Genomic DNA, 22,228 nt, shown 5'->3' with positions numbered 1-22,228 from the left:
GACTAATGCTTTTGTTTCATTACGTTGTTGGGTGGATTAAGTTGGTTCTTCAACATTTGGGGTGTTCGCAACCTATAATTTAAAAGATAATTAAGCCGAATAGTGTGCTTTAATGATTTGGCCATAATCTGGGAGACCATAACTCCTGGTATCCAGTGTGATGGTCTTGTCTGCAGTATCTTTTTGCTCCCCTTGCAGTAATTGATGCAACTTGATTACATGGTGCTACACATTGATCAAGTCCTGGGACATCTGTTGCTACAGTACATTTCTCTGCTACACGTCTTGATGTAAAAAACCCTCTAGCAGTACAGTATGCATCCCCATGCTGCCAGTGTAACAGGAACTTTAACCCTCCAGCAGTACAGTATATGTCCCTGTGCTGCCAGTGTAACAGGAACTTTAACCCTCCAGCAGTACAGTACGTGTACAGTAAAGTTTTGATCATTATGCTACAAAAACATCATGCTGCTCTGTATTCAGTCCAGAGGAGCAGTTTGAGATAAATTTCTAGGCTTTGAAATGTCCCAACACAGACAGACTAGAAAAACTAAACCTTTTTATTTTGCTACAGCGAAGACTATAATGAGACCTGATTTAAGCATTCAGAATCCTCAAGATGTATAAAGCCGATACAGTGGATGTACTTAGAATTAATTAAATCTGAGGTCAAAAATGGAAACGTTTGGAAATCAGGAGGCCCTTTTTTTACACAAAGGGTTGGGGGAGTCTGGAACAAGCCTTGTTATTGAACCTGATACCCTGGTTTATTTTAGGATGCTGCTAGATGATGTTCTTAAATTATTAGGAATTAGTTCCTAGGAGCAACATGAGCTTGATAGGCTCTTATTACCATTCTTATGTCTTCTCAGGTATTCTATTTTTCTATACACTTAAAAGGTTTTGTTTGCCTTTAAACTGTAAGAGGTTATCCTGTTTCATTGGTCTTAAATTGCGGAACCTAAATGTGTTTGGTATGACTGATATTTACTATACAACATTTTTTCTGTCCTGGAATATGTTGACTGCTGTTTTTTTACTAACTGACCTATTTTTAATATTTAATATATTTTTAATATAAAATAAAAGTTTGTCATTAGAAAATGTTCTTTATTTAAATCGAAGTTATTTGTGGCTATGTGAAGTTTGACCATTTTAAATTGCATAAAAAATTATGCACATACAGTGAATTTCCAACCTTTTAAGAGCAAGAATCTAAATTTGAAGTTGAATCAAGTGGAACAAATTGGTTCACTTGACAAATGGCAGCAGACAAAGTGTCAAAATTTCTTCCTCCAGAAGAAATAATGAACCTGGTTCAGATGTAATTCTTACAAGTCAGATAAGGCCTAGATGATCAAATACATAGAACTATTTCAGATGACTGTTTTCATGATTCCCAGGACAGTTTGAAATGGGCTTACAGTGCCACCTTTCACAGATATTGAGCAGCAGATCTGAGACATTTGTAATATTAATTAATGAAAATAGTGACCAATGTATCTGTATACACAAAGATCAATTAAGGAAATCTTAATATTTTGTTAGGTTGACTGTTATTGCTGTTGTAGTGTGGTATAATTAATCATATTCAGTTTGACAAAGAAGTCATTTTTTAAATTATGCAAGTTTGAAGGGTATTTTTAAAATCCATGACCTGCATTAAACGTGGTGCGCTAAATGTTGCAATCCACAGATTTGGAAGGTAAAGGCTTGTAGTGCACCATTGTACGATATTGTAATGTAATTTTCCACTGGATTATACCCGTTTTGTTTAATCTTGACAGTTTTTGAATATTAGTTTAAAGTGTGCGTTAGAGTGTCATCTGTTTCAAAGGCCTAGTGTTCTTATGTTGGACGACATGATGCTTGTTGAATTTGGAGTTTGATACCTAAGCTTTTTTTTTTTAACAGGGGCACCTTGAAATTTCAGAACAAACTGACACTCAGGCTGCTATCTTGATTTGAGCAGGAGCCTACTTTTACCACATGTTAATTTTACTGTCATTAGACTGATGACAACCAAGTTTATGAGTTTGTTAGCTAAACAGGGTTAGCTAAACAGGGTTGGGAAGAGAGCAGGTTTGGGGTGAGTGCTGCATTCTGACCAGAACTTGACCTGGCATGCCCATAAATATTGTAGTGAGATAGACATCTGGGGAATGCATGACATCTGCCAAGTTTCAATTCAATTGACGCAGTTTTACCAAATTAAATTGAAAGGTTTTTCAAATACTTTGGTCAAGCCACCATCTTGGTTGACACGCTCGGTGTCTACTCTGCTAAATCTGCTAAATTGGTTGACTTGCATTGTCTGCATCTTGATCAGATAAAAAAAATCGTTCAGATCGTAAGGTTTCAGTTTTTGGAAGCCTTAAAACAAATATGACAATATGGTGGCAACTGTTGTTTACTTTATAGATAACAGTGCACACATGATGAAGGTTGCACTGTGATTCATAATCTGGCGTCATTATCTAAATTCTTTTTGCATGAGTTTGGCTTTGAGAAGGACTGTTCATGAGCAAAATAAACTAATCCAAATATAGCTGGGTCTCAACATTTGCTAGTGTTTGATGCAGAGGACTGTTGCAAATAGCAAATTTTGCATATATCCACCAGTATTGCATCACATAATGTACTACTGGATATAGTATTTAAGGTTAAAAGACATTAAAGTACTTTTAATGACAATTAAAGTGCTAATGTATTGTCTCTAAGTGAACTGAAATAACATTGATCCCCTAAAACAAACCACAGTGATCACAAACATATATGGTAGTAATCATTTTAAATAAACAACATGAATCCCTCTTCTGTGTCCAGCCTGCACTTTCTCTCCCTGCCTCTGTTATTAACACGCCGCACTGTAATGAAAAGGGCAATAAAACTGTCAGGGAGCCTGTAAAGTCGTCTCCAGCCTGTCATTCCACATGCTGCTGACCCAGAACCTGGAGCGTTCTGTACAATATAAAAACAAGACCGCACTGAGATGCGCGTGCTAGGTAGTGGGTACTTGGGCAGGGGGCAGGGGGAGGCTCACTCACAGCCTGCATTCGTCTCATAATCCTGGTCTTTTGCTCTTCTGATTTGAAAGTAGAGCATAACAACCTTCTAATCGGTTTCGTTCTGGTTTCATCACTCTGTTCTCCTCCCCATTGATAGCTGCTGTGTCATGAGTCGCAACATCCAGGTGGGGTTACACATTCCTGGTGGAGGGGAGTCCCCATGACCTTTGACTAGAGTGTCCAGAAAAGCGCTATAGAAGTGTAAGCAATTAATTAATTAAATCCACTTTGAGTGGAGTGTTCAGAAAAGCGCTATACAGTATAAGTGTAAGGAATTATTATTAACCGAGAAGCAGTAGCGTTTAATGGAAAAAGCCACTTCTGAGGGTGACATTACAGGTAGTAAAGGATAGTGGGATATCCCAGGTAGTGGGATATCCATGGTAGTTGATTCTCACACAGTGCTGAAAATTTTTTTTTTTGACATCCTTCCCTTAACCCCTGCCGTAGGTGGCGCACGCAGAAGCTATTGAACTGCTCCCCTTCCTCTGAATAACTTCTTGCCTTTCTGTGTCTTTCCAAAACCAGCATGCCTCCTGAAGGATGGAGCTCCCGGGATGTTCAGAAGAGGTCCCTGCTTTCCTAAGGTCTCGGCCAGAGAGCACCGGAACGCTGAGAGCACCATATGGTGTTCAGAACCCCCAGTAATAGCTGCCAGCAAAAGAACGTTCTAAATATGCTTCGATGCAATTTGCAGTGGCATCTCGTCTTGCTAAATTTTCTGACCTGTGGCCTCGAGATCTGTGTGGCAGCTGGAATTACATATGTCCCTCCATTACTGCTGGAAGCTGGAGTTGAGGAGCAGTATATGACCATGGTCTTAGGTAAGCTCTCGTTACACGGTGCAAAATGAGGGGGAGTTCATTAAATATGAAAAAGGCCTTCGGGGGGAACCAGAATACCCGAATATATATTTTTCTTCATTGATTCGCAAAGATTTCCTTTTGTGCCGTTTTAAAAAAATAAGCTTTTTTTCCTCCATTTTATTAGTATGTACTGTAAAATTGAAAATTGATAATTCTCAGTCATCTCGGGGTTGTTTTTAATGATGTTGCTCCATTTTTGCTTTGAATGTGGCTCGGAAAAATACAATTGAAACTTGACTGACATTACGTTTTTCGGTACTGCATTACAAAATTCATTTCTTTTAAGAAAAAGCCAATTCTGGCTTTTAAGCTTAATATTTGTTATTGTTATAACATTGCTTGGTACGGCTGTACTTGAATGAGACTAAAAGAATACAGTCACATCTCATCTGTAAATAGTATACCACCTGATAAAATAAGATGCATTATAACCATATAATAAGATAAATTTGTGAAAAGGGCTGAACTCCATCAATAGAAAGTCCTTGTTAGCTCTCAAGGACAAAACATAAGTGTCTCTTTCATCATTTTTACCTGACTTCTCTCAACCTGGAATCTCTGCTCTTATCTTGTGACTGAAGGTACTGTAGGTCTCTCATGAGCCCTTCTGTAATCGAATGGGAAATCATGTTCCTATAATGTAAATGATGTATAAATAATTAGAAACGATTATGCATGCAGTTCTATCATGTCGTGTTGCGTTTATGAAAGAGATATTTTGGTATTTTGTAATTGTATTCAAGTAAAGGATTACATGTGCCTGTATGAATCGGTACAGAAATGCAAAGAAAATTGAAGGGGACTAAATAATATTGTTAAATTCCCTGCATTTTATCATTCTGTGTATGTTTGCTAGAAATGGAGAACTCATTTAGAATGTGGATTTAAGATTATAAGCAGTATTTTTAGAATAAACTTGAGGAATTTGGGACCTGGGCTGCTGTCTGCGTGGAGTTTGTATGTTCTTCTACTGTTCACTTGGGTTTCCTCCAGGTGCTCTGGGTTCCTCCCTCAGTCTGAGAACATAATGCTAGGTTGATTGGCTTCTGGGAAAATGGGCCCTGTGCATGTCTGTTTGTCTGTGTGCCTGCGATGGACTGGCATCCCATCAGGAGTGTATCCTTCCTTGTGCTCGCTGCTTGCAGTCCTGCTCCTCCTCGAACCTAAATTGGATGAAGCAGTTAGAAAATGGAGTGTCAGTTTTGAAAGTTGGCTAGTTTTTGCTTTGTATAAATGAATGTAAACTTACTAGGAGTGCAATAATGACGTGACTTCCTGTTGAGAACCGAGAGCAAAATGTGCAGTTTTACTTCATAAACGGTCAGGAGATTCTACAGTAGCGGCCTTGGTTGGACTTAAGGTTTTCTTGACAGTTTCTGCTTTGCTCCAGGTAGACATTTCATTTTTGTCATTCCAGTGGTTGGTGACATTTCACTGCTATTCGTTCTTGCAGGATTGTGTCTAAATGGCAGTGGGGATTCATGTGAGTAGTGAGGTTGTAGAAATTATAACAGGAAAAACAATGTTGGGCTTCTGGATGCCGTCACAATTCCAGATGTTATTATCCCTTACCTCTTTCAAGACTTAATTTTCCCTTTTTTCTAGTCTGCAAAGTATAAATAACGACAGCTGTAGCTAAAATTGTATATCGGACTCTGCTTGTATGAACAATCTTAGGCTGTCTTTCCAAACCTGTGGTGGATTTCCAAGCGCTCGGCTCCGTTTTGAGACTCGTCGTGGTGGAGGCAGCGGCAGCCAGGAGCCGCCTTATGAAGATGTGTGGAAAGGTTACAAGCCGCAAAAGATAATTGCAAATTATTTCAAGTCATCGCTGATGAAAGAACCCTAATGGAGCAGATACTCCAAGTGGCCATCTGCTTCTGGTGTGTGCTGTTTTACACAGCCTTCTGAAGGAGCTGGGCTCACGTTGTTAAAAGACATCTTGTGTCGGTTTATCAGGAGTTACTTTTGATGATATTCCTTGCTTAAGACGCACATGAAACCAAAATGTAAGGAGCTATTATTCCTTCAGTTAAGGTTAGACAGAGTGGAAAAAATGGGTCAGAGTTTTTTTTTTGTTTTCTGGAAAGGCCCATTGACAGCCCTTTTGATCAATTTGATGACGGTTTAATTAGACAACTCACCTTTTGTCAAGTGTTGGCAAGAGAGGATCTTATATAGTGCTTTCCCAGTGTGATGTGTTTTTTATAGCCAGGTCCCAGGAGAGCAGAGAGAAATGTAATCACAAGGTACAAACAGGGCTCTTTATTTACACTGCAGTAACACAAAACCAGAACCAAAACAAAGCATTTCTTCTCGTTCAGCTTCTGGCTAGTTTCTTCATGTCTCTCCGTATCATTACCAGGCAGCTCTGACTGCTTTGCCGGTTTCACAATGGAAACTCTTAAACTCAATTCAAACATCAAACAGACTTTATGGTTCCACACAAGATGATCCTCTATTCCCCCCCACAAAGAGTCTTGTATCGCACAGACTTCTGGCTCCACACAGAATCCTTCTACAGTTCCACACAGGGTACTTTTTTCTCTCTCTCCTCTTTCTCTGGTTTTTAAAGCATCGCCTGACCTGTTACCTTCCAGCTACTGGTCAGGTGACTGATAAGTAATGTAATTCAGGCTAAAGCCCTAATCTTGCCTGACTATGCCGACCTCGCACAAGGTAAATGGTTACATTCTTTCTGGAGGAACCTGAGATTTTTTCTGCATCTACTGCTTGAATACTATAAAGAAAGAAAAACTAGTGTTGAAGTATAGAGCACATATCACTGTATGTGTTATATACTGTATATAAGTCAAGAATGTCTACTTTTTTTACAAAACTTCCCAGAAGTATTCAGTCCCTGCCTGTGGTGTCCCATTTTGTGAAATTTAAAAACTTTCCATACACATTTTCTAAACTTTTATTTGAAGGCTTCTAAGGAGTGTATGATACTGTAAATTGCAGTAAATGTCAGCAAAATCTAAAAAGACCAAATTAAAATGCACTGATTGCATTAACCGATGAGTATTTGTTGAAAGCATATTTGGCAGTTACAGACTGACAAACCTTTTTGTCTCTACCGCCTTAACACACTGGCTTCGTGTAGATTTTGCCCATTTATTTCACAGATTTGCTCAAGCACTCTCAAATTGCTGGGGTATCGCTTATAGACGGCAACTTTGAAGGTTTCATCACGTTCTTGACAAATCTGACATTTTTGAGTGCATGTGTGGTGCTCATCTAAAAACCTCTACAGATCTGAATGCTAGGTTCCAGCATTGAAGGGTTCTGTTGGTTCTGCAGTATTGTGAGGCGCATTTTGGTTTGGGAGCACTAATTCCCTTAGGAGGCAAGGTGAATGCTAATCAGTACTTAATAGTATTGAGTGATGATCTTCAATGCAGATATGGGCCCCTAATGTTACTGATGTTCTCCATATCATGTTTGATTTTTAGAACTCCGAGTAAAGCATCCCTCAGTTAAAAATGGCCTTTCCTGGTTTGTGTGAGAATTTCAAAACGGAGATAGGTTCCCATTTATTTTGTTGCATTCGGGTTTTCCGAGAGAGAGATTTAACCACAGATTGTGTTCTATTTAGTTTGGAAGGCAGCTGATCTTTAATCATCTTTTATTCTGGCGTTTGTAAACACTAAGAGTTGAATACTTGGTTAGAGTCTAGGGTTTTTCTGCTAGGTTAGGATGTTAGGCCTCTGGGAGGACTTGACTGTAAACTTGTACTGTGCACAGGGAAACTCGTGCGTTGCATGTTTATGTAGTGTGTAGTATAGTGAGTGTATTGTCAATGTTAATAAATATTTGTTCAACCAAGTGTGCCTGAATTATGACTTTGTTCACCAAAACTGTGCCAAAGAACAAAGAATCCATGTGCTTCTAATTAAACCACTCTGGTTTATTCTCGGCAAAATCATTTACAAGTTGGGGGTTATGATTATTTATTTTACTTATTGACAATCGGTCAGTTTTTGATTTTCTCTGATGGCATAACCCCCCACAGTTGTAAGAATATATTAAAATGCTCAAGAAACCGCTAATAAGTCAGTCCTAAAAGCTTGTAATAGCGATATTACGTAGCGAATAAGTGAGCATGACCACACTCTTCTCCTCCTCTTTGTTTTTGCAGGAATCGGACCCGTCTTGGGGCTCCTGTTCATACCTCTGATTGGCTCGGCCAGCGACCACTGCTCCAGCCGTTACGGCCGGAGGCGGCCCTTCATCTGGCTGCTGTCGCTGGGAGTGCTGCTGGCCCTCTTCATCATCCCCCACGCCGACGTCTTCGCGTCCTTCATCGGCTGGGGCGGCCGGGCCCTGCAGGTGGCCTTCCTCATCCTGGGCGTGGCTCTGCTGGACTTCTGCGGCCAGGTCTGCTTCACCCCCCTGGAAGCCCTGCTCTCGGACCTGTACCACGACGAGGAGACCTGCGGCCAGGCCTTCGCCATGTTCTCCTTCATGGTCAGCCTGGGCGGCTGCGTTGGGTATCTGCTGCCAGCCCTGGACTGGAGTGAGAGCTACCTCTCTGTCTACCTCGGCGGCCAGGAGGAGTGCCTCTTCGCCCTGCTCACTGGCATCTTTATCGTAAGTGTCCTTGTCACCATGAAGATGTCGGAGGAGCCCGGCTACCCTCCCCAATGCCCCGTGCTGGAAACGAAGCCCTTGGAGGGCGCCAGATGTGTCCCCCGCTCCTGCTGCTATCTGCTCAAGTACAAGTTCAGGATCTCAAAGTCAGGGCCTCTGATGTGCCTGGTGCGGACATGTTGGTCGATGACCCCTGCCATCTACCGCAGCTACTGCCACGTCCCGCGGGTCATGAGACAGCTGTGTGTGGCTCAGCTGTGCAGCTGGATGGCCGTCATGTCTTTCATGCTCTTCTACACAGACTTTGTGGGCGAAGGCCTTTATCAGGGGGTGCCCAGCGCTGCCCCGGGCACAGCATCAAGGCTGCGCTACGATGAAGGTAGGGTCCCCCGGCTCTCGTCTCCGCTGCGTGAAATAACCCAGTGCCTTGCAACTTCTGGGCTGCCGTCGGAAAGTTCTGTGTGGGTCTGCTGATGGAAAGTGTGAACTTGGGTGGGCTTAAGAACTCGAGAATTTTCAGCAATTGGTCAGTAACAGATCTTTCTTGAATTGTTAGTATGTTCGGTACTTTATTAAGTTAATATTCTTCAGTGCGCACACCACCATAACTAGGCACTCGAGTTAATAGTTTTTAGAGGTGCTGTTGGCACCTGATAGTTGCTTTCTAAGTCTGATCACAGACTGGGGTGCTTCTCCTTTTTGAGTTGAACAGGTCTTGTGTATGTGCATGGTCATCATAAAATGAAAGCAGCGTTTCATCACTTAACTTGTCACAGTAGTCATCTGAGTTGCTCACTTTTTCTGAAAAGTCTCTAGTTTCCAAGTCTCGTTGATTCATTGCAAGTTGAAAGTAGTTTTGAATGGTGAGTGACTTCTTTTACATTGCTAAGAGCTCACAACATTGCGCACTTCATAACGGTGCATCATAACATTCACAAAAAGTCAGCCATTCAGCCCATCTAACTTTTCTTTAGAGTGCCATAACCAGTGCTGGTTTTATTGGTAAAAAATCTCCAGAGTATGAAATCCCCTTGAAGCTTGCAAGGGGACAATTTAGTGTAGTTGCTCAAACTGAACTTGCGTGCCTTTGGGAGATGGGAGGAAACTGGAGTTCCTGGTGAAAATCCATGCAAACATCCCCCAAAACCTTTGAGATCTAAGGAAGTATCCATTCTCTTCCACACTGCCAAAATTATTGTGTGAAATGACATAATTCCTGTTCAACGAGTTTCTTTCTGTATTGTAATACAATATAATGCATTAAGGGGCTGTGTAAGTACTGTATCTAAGAGTATGAGGATGCCTAGAATCATTATCTAAGTAAGCTTGGGTTACAAGACACTTAATTTCTGTAGAACTTTTTCGATCAAAGCCTTTCAGCCTTTTCTCTAGTTTTCCTGAAGAAAAACTTGGCAGTTCTCCTTGGCGACATACAGTACAGTATCTACAGCTGGGAAAATCCTGTTCCACACATACACCCATACAATGGAGATACCATCTACTGTAACACAAATCTCTCCTGACGTTTGCAGGATGCTTGGAAAATTAGTGTATGGCAGGTTAATGGCAGGTTTAACTCGTATCGCTCTTCAACGACTAAAAACTTTAGGGATATAGAATGGATAAAGAGAACATTTGAACTTTGTTTAACCCTTGAGTCCAAACCCACTGTATCAACATGCCTTATTTTTTACATGCTAAGAATCGTCCCTTTTAGGTGTGAGGAATAACCCGATTTTGACTTGTTTTTCAGTATTCTGATTTGGACTCCTAGCTTTCTCCTTAACGTGCTTTTTTCACTAGACTAGTTAACAAAAGGACAGGACACAAAGGGGAGCACTAAAAAACTCCTCTCTCTTTCCCACGGCAAAAGAACAGATTTAATGTGTTATTGTATATATTTAACAAAAGGCGGCAATATATTCAAAGCACTCTAATTATGTGCGAAAGAACAGAAGAAAATGAACAGGGAAAAAGATGTGAAAGGGAGCCTCATATCTTTTTCACGTTAGGTATCTATGAATATCTCTGTCCTTGAGTTGAACTTACTGTACACAACAGTCTGCAGTTTCTGAGAGACAGAATGTAAATGTTAATCTCAATTGATCTACAGTACCATTGTGCTACATTTTGGAGGCATCTTCCTAGAGTTCCTCCCATCATGTACTGTATGTGTGCATGGTTTTGTGAAAGGGTACTTCTAAGTAACCTATTACATCTCCATGCTACTTGGGTAAAGGATTTTAAAACATCATCAGTTAGAGCGATCTATGTAGTGTGTAAAATAATTCGACCATCCATTTTCCAACAGCTGTATCCAATACAGGGCTGCAAAGGAGCTGGAGCCTATCTCAGTAAGCAATAGCTGCAAGGCAGGTTACGCCCTGGATGGGGCACTAGTCCATCAGACTCATAGCAGGGCCAGTTTTCCCAGTATTCCCACTTAACCTACCCTTATGGTTTTGGAGTGTGGGAGGGAACCCACACAAACTCAGGGAGAATATACAAACTGCACACAGACATCACCCCAGGAATTGAACCCAGGGCCCTGGTGCTGTGAGGCAGCAGTGGCAACCACTGTACCACCCTGCCACCCTGTAAAGTAAATACAGTGTTTTAAAGCTTCTTAATTTACTTTAAAAACTTAATCCTTTACACTGGTACATTCAGCTGTAATGGATTGTTTTTTTAAGTACCTGTCCCCACCACAGTCTGTCCTCAATTTTCATGCTTAGTACTGTTTTACCCCCTGCAGGCATTCGGATGGGGAGTCTTGGACTTTTCCTGCAATGTGCTACCTCAACGTTTTTCTCACTGGTGATGAGTAAGCTGGTTAAACTGTTTGGCTCCAGGAGGGTCTATTTGACCAGCATGGTGAGCTTCACCTTGTCTGCACTAGTAATCTGCCTCTCGAAGAGCATCGTACTGGTTACCATGATGTCTGCCCTCACAGGATTCGCCTACGCCACTTTACAGACTTTACCTTACACGCTGACCTGCCACTACCACAAGGAAAAGGAAGTAAGTGTTCTCTCCTTCTCTCCATCTATGCAATAGTAACAAAAGATGTCATTCAGTGAGAGATAGTCATTCATTCAGTCCTTAAAACAATCCTAAAAATGTGGCACTGTCATTGAAACACAGCAAAGTCATATTTATCTGTCCTTTAATGAATAATGTTAATTACTGTATTATTACAGAGCAATCCACACTTGCTCCCAGAAACTGGTAGCTTTAACATTCAAATGAATGTCAAGTTTTTCATGTGAAAACAACAGCTTAATGGTGATTTGCTTGCTTAACGTCTGATAAGTTCAGGCAGATAAAGGAGTCAAATCAAGTAAGAAATAAAGCTACTGTCACATTAACACGTTGTCCTGGGTCTCAACCTGGAAACCTGGTTTTTGTAAGTATTTATTGCACTGTATAAGTGGGCTGGCTTGGACAAGCAGGGACTCCCTTCAGAAGTTGTGTTCATCCAGGTCAAGCAAGACAATGGAACAGAATTAAACGTATTTTACTTACAACAGTGCAATTCACCAAAATGCATGGCTCAGGGGGAAAATGCTGTATTACTTAAAATGTATTATACATTATTGTGTTAGCATTGAGCCCTGCAGAGAGCTGTGGGAAATTGTTGTTGAGCGGTACCAGTGTTATAAAAAACCTTGGATTTTATAAGCAGAACAAACTGTACCAGTGATGTAAAAAGGTAAATGCCCATGTTTATGTTTCGTATTAAAAGAGTCAACATCCTGCGCTTGCGTATCTATTAAGTGCCTTTAGATAGTAAAATATGAAATGCTTGAGAATTCTCTGTACAGTAAAATGATGTAAATTGACTTTAACATCCAAACCCTGTAATATACATACCCTGTTTTGAAGGGCATTTTGTTCTCTTACACCTGCCTGTGTGTGTATTTTACTAAACAAACTGTTGTTGTATAAGTCTATATACTTATACAACCTAATTTTTTCTCTCCCTTTGTGTTGGCCTTTCAGGTTTACATGCCAAAAGCAAAAACCAAAAATCTGCAGAATAATGGAATCACAATCACGCGGGAGTCTGTGTATCTCGCGCCAGAAGAGGAATGCACCATGAACCACCCAGAGAACACGCACCACTGCTTCAGACCAGACAGTGCCAGCTACTACACTGCTTGTAATGGTTCCGCCCCAAGTCCCAGCTTCTCCAGCGAGGCCACACTTGGCCATGGCACAGGCCTTAGCAACGGGGAAGAAGGGAAACAGGAGGATTATGGGAAGCGTGGCGTGGGGCTGGACTTTGCAATTTTGGACAGCACTTTCCTACTCTCTCAGGTCTTTCCCTCTCTCTTCATGGGCATGATAGTCCAGTTTACTGAGTCAGTGACGGCGTACATAGCCTCTTCCACCATCTTCGGCTTTATCTCAATTTATTTAACCAACCACATCGTATTTGACCAAAAGGATCTGAGGTTCTGACAGGAGAATGGAACCAGGTGATCAGCACAGTAAAATGCCAACTGATGGGCCTGACTTTTTGGAAAGGTCAAGTGTTGTTGGAACGCTTTGCTGTCTTACTATTTTTTTAAAATGGGATGCATCTCTTCCAGTTTGTCCGATTTATGTGATGTCAGTGAAATTTTGTTGCCCCTTAAGTTTACACCACCTTTTCTTGTATTTGTGTGTATGTGTGTGTGACCGTAGATGTCTACCCAAGTTAGCGTTTGTATCCAGTGTTCTTACTTAAAATTAGAATTTCTTCCCATCTTGTTTCGTTAAGCTTGGTTTCACATTATCAAATATTAGAAGTCCGTGGAATTCAGAAGGCATTATCCTGGTTACAAGCATTCAAACCTGCAGTATTTGGGTAGCGATTGTTTCTTGGTGACTGCAATCATTTGGGTGAATGTGCATGTGCTAATACAATCTGAAATAATAAGCCAACCAATACTGTTGTAGTACCTAGTCAATAATTCTAGAATGAAGAAAGTTGTTTTTTATATTTTTGTAGGAAATTTGATCTAAAGTTTGTTAGAACAGTTCTCTCTATTTTTATATGGAAATGCATATATTTCTATCCATATGGGAGGGTTTCACACAACCTTTTGGAGCAAGCTAGTGACTGTACTGTATTAGTGCCATTGCTAGCATGAGGTTGGTGTGGAGAAAAAAGAAAAAAAACACAGCTTGTGTGTAACTTATTTTAGATAGAAATATGGCCTGGTAGACATACTTTCTAAGGATTATTTTTTGCATCTTCTATTGAAAGCAAATGTAATTGTGGTTACATTAATCTGTAGTATAATCATCATACATTTTGTGGTGTTAAAGTGTAAAAATGTACAATTTTTACATGCATGATCATTCATTTTAACTAGAGTGTGAAATATTTAAAGTCCACGGTATAAAATATTTTTTAGAGAAAGTATACCATCATTTGTTTTAGTAAATGTCTACAGGATGGTCATTTTTACACAGATATCACGGTTTAGTGCTGTGTGTGATTTCTTTAAGGACTTCCCTGAGTAAAAGCAGGGGTGACAATCTGAACTGTTCTGTAAACATCTTCAGAAGGTCATGCTCAGGCTAGCTCAGAAAGTATATGTATGAGACAGACTAATAGTTCTGGAAACTCAAAAAGCAAAGAATCCAAGGCAGTAGAGATTGTTTTCGGTACTGTTTCACAAAGCAAACAAAACAAAAACATTTCTTAATATAATCTTAAATACAAGTATGCAAACATATTGCTCAAAATTGTCAGAATTTCTTTACTTGTACTTGAAACCCCACCTACTGACCCAGGCCAACACATACAGTTTCTGAAAACTGCATTCAGTGGGTTTGGATGCCAATAAATGCTGCACCAAGCTGAAAAGTGGACTTCCTAAAAATATTTTAGTTTGCTATAAAAATATCTATCTTTTAAAACCTGTTGTACTGAGAATGTTACAAATCAGACAGTCCCAGTTGAGAGAGAAGGTGCATTCTTATGCCCTTAATGCTCTTAACTGTGTCAGTTGTGTGTTAAATTGGCCTCTAAATTCTTTTTAATTCAGTCTGTTTAGCATTTATTCTGGTCCATCCAATGAAACACAAAGCAATGGTTTTTCTATGCTGCTCCAGCCTTCCAGACTTGATTAGTTACAGTGTCTTTGCAGGAACCCTGGAGGATGTAGGAAATAGGAATCTGTTAATTTCTTGCAGAGGCACCCAAGCTGTCAGTGTTTGTTTTTAAGGACATCATTTCTGATCTCATACAGCACAAAATGACTAATTTAGTATGTTTTCTCTCTTCCCTTGACGTTTGTACAGTATTTTTCTGTATGAATACAGACTAAAAGTGGTGTTTGAAGAACTGTTTCTATATACAAAACCATTTGAAAACCTATGCACTTGGCCAAATAATGTAAAAACACTGTTTGACAACACTTGACCTTCAAATATATGTATGTACATAGTCTATGTCTTTTTAAGCCTTACGTCTTGCAGGTCTTTCATCTCGGCTCCTAAATCTTTCAGTACTTCATTTTGTTATTAACAATTAATCATTCTAATAATTAACTATTTCCAGATGATATTTATAATACTACCACAGTACACATTTAATCTCAGAGACTGCGATTTCCCATATGTATTAAAATGCACTTGTGTTAAAAAAATATGAAACCTCTAGAACTGAAAGAGGGTAGTAAAGTTCAACATGTTAAAAAGTGCCTGAACATATTTCAACATATTTTTGTAAATATTTATTTATTATCATGATTATAAGCACATATTACAAACTATTTTGCCTACTTATTTTTTTTACATCTGTAAGGGTGTAAGGGCAACAAGGGCTTGTTTCTGTGAAAAGAGGTTGTTATTACTGTTTTTTTGTCTTTAGTCATGGTACAGAAGGCAGCTTTTTCAATGCTATAATTTATTTTAAAATTCATACACCCTATATTCATGCTGTCTGCCCATGATTTCAAGGTACTTTCCTGAACGAGCTAGCAATGTCCGCTGCTACAATTTATTCTGAGAGATCTCAGGAAGAAACAACCAGAAAACAGTAGGACCAATTTTTTTTACTGACAAAATACATTGAAAATTGTTGTTTGTCCTTGACTGGAATGGTATAAATAAAAAATAAAGTGTTTGTAATGGATAAATACTATGTGTAATACGGTGCTAACCAACCTAAAAATGAAAACTGAATCTTTTCATTTTAAGCCTTTAAAAAAAAACCTAAATTAAAATTTATTATCCAGTATACAGGTTCAATGATGTAGCGCTGCTAACTTGTGGACTGAAAATGATCATGAATAGGGAAGATAAATCTGAATTCAAGTTTTCAGAAACCATACATTTAGTTACATTTATGAATGTGGTATGTTTCGATTAATTTCTGTGTAAATCCCTTCTTAATGATTATATATATATATTACATTTTTGGTCACCTGCCCAAGGATATTTTTTTCCCCAAAACTTAAATCAGGAAAAAAGTTCATTTTAATTTTGTGGTACCCTTTGTTTATGCTTCTTTGATAATTCACATTGTTTAGGAAAATCGTTTAAAAGACATCCAGTTTGATTTTGTTAAAACAAAAGCCTAGCTCCTTGCTGGGATCTGAAACTAAACTCTTCAGAGTCACTTTCTGGTTGTCAGGCAGCTAATCTGCTTGCCTGCTTTCTAAAAAAAAAAAGTCCAGTTTCTTAAAACACAAATTCAAAAGCCAAAACAGGCTTTACCACTATTTCTCTCTCTCCTTGCTTAAGGCCTTTCCCTTTTGTTTCCGTCTTGGATCTGGGACAATTACACTGGTGACACTTCCCTTCAAACCCAAGGAAAGTTTTCTCCTTAATGTTCACTCAGTACCTATGGGCCTCCAGGCTTGGCCATTGAGGGGAATTTATGTGGCAGTCTGTTCCCATCTGTTAGGTGTTTCTGCCACTTATAGTGTCTTCAAAAGTACTGACAAAGACAACCCACTGGGCTTTCTCAGGATCAAGAGTGAAACACTGACCAAAGGAAACGGGTAGAAACTAAGAGAGAGCATTTAAAGGGGAACTGCAACACTATTTTTATATTTTGGGGTTAGAAAGAATCACCATTGATGAGTGCCTTTCAAACCACAGTAAAAGTAATGTATACAGTAACGTAAACAGTCAGATGATGTGTGCGGCCTTATGACATTGCAAACAGGCATGCTTGTGAATGCAGCTCTTTTAATCCCATAGAAATATTGCTTTCAATTTTGATACACTTTAGCCAATAAATACTACCTGCTTGTTAACGTTGCATGCAAATCATGTTGAAACGTTTCTGTGGTGAAATGTCTGCTGTCTTTTATTTGCTCGTACATTGCATTAATCATTACAGTGACTAGTGAGCAAGAAGGGCTGATTCACGTCGTCATTTGTGGGAAGTCAACTGCCAGTTTGCCCAACATGGAGACTTGCAGTACTTTCACAAAGTTAACGATTTTATGCCTAATTCTCAATTTATAAAATTTTTCTATAACGTATATGAATTAATTTTGTTACCAAGATTTAATAAGGAATTGGGACTGCAGTTCCCCTTTAAGAGCCAGAAAAGGCATTTTTGAACACAAAGGGTTGTGAGAATGTAGAACAAGCTAATTTCTTCAGTAAAGGGTTCAATGAGGTTCTCTTATTGTATGAACCATTCTTATGTTTTCACACACATTTGATCCTTAGCCTTAGTTTGTTGCTTACTGCCTCACTAGTAAGTATGGGATTTTAGTAAGGTGAATAAGAGGACTGAGGAAATGAAACGATTCAAAGACTCTAAAGTTTGTAATGGTTGTTTTTCTCACTTATTTCCAAAGTTTCTGTACTATTTGATTATCCTTTTTGAGCTCAAACAGTACATCATTTTCCTTTTGGCCATCTCCTTACCACATTTCACTTCTAGTTCCCATATTGAAGATCAGTGGTCCCTGCTCTTCTTCATAGTTTATCTGAACAGAAAAACAACACTTCTGTGAAAGACTTCATAGCCTATGATTAATTCAGGAGGTATTTTATCATTCTAAAATGACTGGCTAAACTTCTGGAACTATTGGAAGTTTTAAGAGTAATTTTAAAATGACTTTCTTGAAAATTATGAGACTCATTTTAGGATTTAGTTAATTTGAATAACACAAAGATGGGCAGAAAGTACTTAGAAATGTAATTTTGTTGAAGAACACAGTACCTTTTGAATATACAATTTTAGATTAGGGTATGTTACAATGATTCTGATCCTGTGTCTTTATATTCTTTAACCACTTTATCTGGATAATTTATAGTACAAATGAATTTTTAAAAATTGGCTAAAAGGCTACTTTTTTTAAACACTTTTAAATTTATTTTCAAGGATGTCGCTTAACCCTGCTTGTGTGTAACTTTTTTCTTATTCTAATTTACCGGCAGCAACTTTTTTCTCTTTTGCTCAAAGGTCCACATCAAAGTATTGTGGGTGGTATGCCAACAGCCAGTGATGTTCAAAATAGTTTATTTGATTATTTTTAATTAGTTACTTAAACGTCTGTGTTATGTGCCAGGCTGATCGAATCAGGGAACTTTATAAGAAGGGCCTACTCATTATAAAAGACCTTTAAGTTATCAAATAAGGTTGTTTTTTGCAACATGGTATTTCAAATGTGTTAGCATAACACCTACTGTCTTTCGTATTTGCAGGGTCTGTAAGTTGCAGTATTGTCTTGAAAATATTGTGGGCCTATATTTTATAGCACAAGTAATGTTATGCACAACAGCCTGTGTCATTTTGTTCTGGGTTGTCCGTACAACAATGCTTTCACCACAAATCATTTAAGTGGCAATAAATCTATTGAAATATGGAAAATGTTCTGCTTGTCTCATCTCAAGTTCATTTGCCTCTGTAAAATCACAGGATACAGGAATATAATGCGCTTTAAAAGCAACCAAACTTGATTTTTGACTACAATCTTCTGTTGCCCATTGTTTACAGGTAAGGTATATTTGCAATACTTTGGTGCACATGGTCCTCATATAGGCTACATTATAGAAGAAAGATATCAAATGCATTATGCGATTAGAAGCTGTGATGTCCCTGGATAACAATAACATTCAATTCAACTTTGTCATTATACTTACACGGGTGCATATTATAGTGAAAAGTGTTCCTCATTAGTCTCTCAGATGTAGTATATACTGTATATAGAACAGCAGACAAGACAATAGACAGAAATACAATAACATTTGATAACATGACATTGTGATGACATCATCTGGCATGAAAGCCAATCCTGTACAGATTGTGTTGTTGAACTTCTCAGGCTTGCTTTCCCATTGCAAGATCAGCTGACATCATCATACCTACAGGCTTCTGGTCAAGGATGAGATGTGTCTCAGCTGTGTAACATCTGTGCTCTGTTTGCAGATGCCTATAACTACCACATCTAGGGACACGATTATGGTGGCAGTTTGCCACGTTGCAATACATCTTAAAATGGTTTTTGATCATCACAAGGTCCTGTATGTATTGAACAGTTCCAATATGGGGTGCCCCAACATTGGTGGGGGGCAAATGTCTTTTGCTGTGCTGCTACACCCACTTGCTCTTGATTTCACCTTTGTGTGATGTGATCTTGAAGTGAAAAGCACACTTGGTTTCAAAGCTCTTCCTAGGTGATTGCAAGATTTTATGACCACTCCATCAACTTACTATACTAATGAAAATCAGAAAATGGCAGAATATATTGCCGACCTGCTGGGAAACGGACCCCAAACTGGCCGTAGACATTAATGCATGTTACTCTTTACATATGTATTCTCTGCATATATATATACACACACAGAGTACCGTATATACAGTATATTAACCTTGAAATCTGAGAAAAGCCTGAAGATGTGAAAGCGTGAGAAAGGAACCTGGAACATAGTACTGGATTTTGTAAACAAAGTCCCACGAGGGGGGAAAACAATGAATCATTAATAGACAGCACAGTGCCTTTCAGGTGTATTCAAACCCTTGCACATCTTTCACATTTTGTTGCTTTAAAGCTTATAGAGGCAATTTGTTATATAAACAACCTACTCCCTACATTCAAAGCAAAAAATAAAAAGACAAAAGCAGTGGTCGTCGAGTCGGTATCGGCTCACAGCGACTCTATGGATAGTGACGGTGGAACTGTCCATAATGGAGTTTTCATGGCAAGATTGCCAGGCTGTTCTTCCACACAGATACTGCCAACACCACCCCCCCCCCCCAAACTCCTGCTGCCCAGTGTGGGTTATTAGACCACCTTGCGCCCGACGTGGGACAGGAACCCACTGCCCTGAGATTATGAGTCTCATGCGCTACCAACAGAGCTAGTCGGGGGAAAAGACAAAAGTAGATAACATGAAAGAAAAATCACACCTGCCGCTGTACGTCTCTTCAGTCAGTGAATTTCAAGCAATATATAGCCCGTAATATCATCATTAATACAATAATCCCCTCTCCCTTATTATTCAGCTTAAATCATATTGATCCCTTTATAAATGGTTAAGTTCTCTTGAAAATACATTTTGAAATAGCACAGGAGGGTTTTGAGATTTACTGCGCCACCATACTATCAAGCAACCAGTGAGTCCAATTAAGGCTTCACTTTGGTAATTACTGTAGAATTGGATGAAATGAAAGCCAACAGGTGTATGGTCAGAACGTTTGCTCGCTGATATGTGCCTCTGCTCCTGAATTACTGCTGTCTCTTCTGGTTTTCTTTCCACCCTGGACTCTGCATGACCCGATTTGAATCATTTGTTCACTGAACTTCTCTCCATCGTGACTCAGCCATTCAGTCCTTCCACTACAAGATCAACAGCCCGGAGAACTTCCTTCACATACAATAGCACCTCTTCAGTTTCTCCTATCCTTATGATTAACACCAGTAAAACAATCTTCTTCTTGAGGCACATTTAAGACACTCCTGTATCATCATTATTAGCTTCTAGTGCAGTAATCATAATAATTATAATAATAATTGCTTACACTTATATAGCGCTTTTCTGTACACTCCACTCAAAGCGCTTTACAGGTAATGGGGACTCCCCTCCACCACCACCAATGTAGGCACTAGTTCCAATATGTATTGACTTCTCTTAGTATTTGGATTCTATCTTTCATTTGCATGTGTATAATCCAAGTGTTGCATAGTCTTAAGTACAGATGGAAAAATAGACCATTGAAGCTCTTTTCCTCACATTTCAAGAAAACCCATGGGCACCGAAATCAGTAAAAGGCAGGGCCATAACCAGATGGTGAAGCCTCATACCTGCACAATATGAAACATCACATTTTTTTTAACTTTAATGAGTATTTACCAACTGCTGTTAGACAAAGAATTTCCTTTGGCTGTTTTATTAAAGCAAGCAGCTGCTTTCATATCAGAAGTTAAATTAAAAATAAAGGTATGTTTCACACAATACAATATATTTCACACTTGTACAGCGCCTTGCAAAAGCAGTCGGACCCTTTAAAGTTTTCAGATGCTGCTGGACCACAAATGATACGTACACACCATTTTTTCAATCTGTAATGTTATGGCAAACTATGGCAAAATGTGACAGTCTCTTCAATGGTGCACAGGAAGAGGTCAACTGAAAGGCAGTTATGTCCTTGGGAGGCCAATTTCTTTCATTTGTCTAAACTTAGAGCTACCAGAGCACATGGGTCTGAATACCTATACAAGCAGCAATTCCCAGTGTTTGATTTTCTTCAAGATATCTGAAGACAAATAACCCATTTTGTCTTTAAAATTGTTCTGCTTCAGCATGTGAGTGTACAATAACTGATTGGAAAATGGTGTGTAACTATAATTTGCAATCCAGCAACATTTGGAAGCTGGTAAAGGGTCTGAATACTTTTGCAAGGCCCTGTTGAACCTTAATTGACCGGTAGTGTAGAAGAAAAAATGAAACAGAAAGCAAAAATAAAAATAATGGAATCTAATAGAGAGAATGTATGAAGAAACAACCAAACCGATGTCACTATTTATCTACATAACCCAATTCCGAAAGAAATTAGTTCTATCAAGTCCTTGCATCATGTATTAAATTGTTCTAAAACCCCACTGCTCCCCCTAGCGAAAATGTTTTGCCAGTTCAGTTAAGGCAGATCAGAAAAGGTAGTGCTGGCACATTTATGTCTCTCTATTACAATAATAATAACAACAACGTTTAACCCCTTTTAGTTATGCATTTCATTTAAGATCCTCTTATTCCTAACTCAATTACATAGGTCCATATACAGTTAATAAATTCTATCCATGCAGTACTAATACATCAGTATTTTGAATCTTATTCTGAAATCCACAGGAACCCAAAGCAAGGAAGCAAAAACAGGCAATAAATGCCCATGCATAATGGTTTTGGTTAAAACTCGTGACACTAAGTTCTATAAAACCTGAATAGTCAGCTGATAAGCTTGTCTGCATCAAAGTAGGAGAGATGTGCACGTTATGCGCAGTGGCACTTAATTTTTTTTTGTCGTATCATTTCACTTAATACAACAGTATTAATTATCGCCCAATGCAACAAAAAGCAAGACCATTTAGTCGAAAACATTTCGCTAAAATAAAAATAATCGGTAATAAAAGATAAGAAAATATTTCAAGAGCCAAGCAATTTCAGCATTTACCGATGGACAGTCTACAACTAATATTTTTAATTTTCAAACAAATCTGCAATGCATTCATGAGCAGAACA

General features: G+C 39.0%; 1 protein-coding gene across 5 annotated transcripts in view; it reads left to right on the top strand.

Annotated features, from left to right (window-relative positions):
* Positions 1 to 18,362, top strand: part of LOC102686012 (solute carrier family 45 member 3) — a 39,137-nt gene extending 20,775 nt beyond the window's left edge. For all 5 annotated transcript variants that reach the window (XM_015353106.2, XM_069192081.1, XM_069192082.1 and 2 more), the window contains 4 exons: positions 3,597 to 3,892; positions 8,076 to 8,906; positions 11,283 to 11,548; positions 12,530 to 18,362. In XM_015353106.2, coding sequence (XP_015208592.2) covers positions 3,694 to 3,892; positions 8,076 to 8,906; positions 11,283 to 11,548; positions 12,530 to 12,991 — 1,758 coding nt within the window. In that variant the 5' untranslated portion in view covers positions 3,597 to 3,693 and the 3' untranslated portion in view covers positions 12,992 to 18,362. The remainder of the gene's footprint in view (positions 1 to 3,596; positions 3,893 to 8,075; positions 8,907 to 11,282; positions 11,549 to 12,529) is intronic.
* The last annotated feature ends 3,866 nt before the right edge of the window (positions 18,363 to 22,228 follow it).

The sequence above is a fragment of the Lepisosteus oculatus genome, chromosome 7 (assembly GCF_040954835.1).
Source record: "Lepisosteus oculatus isolate fLepOcu1 chromosome 7, fLepOcu1.hap2, whole genome shotgun sequence".
In the NCBI taxonomy this organism is placed as follows: domain Eukaryota; kingdom Metazoa; phylum Chordata; class Actinopteri; order Semionotiformes; family Lepisosteidae; genus Lepisosteus; species Lepisosteus oculatus.
Note: the sequence above shows the minus strand (reverse complement) of the source record. Positions and strands in the feature narration are given on the sequence as shown.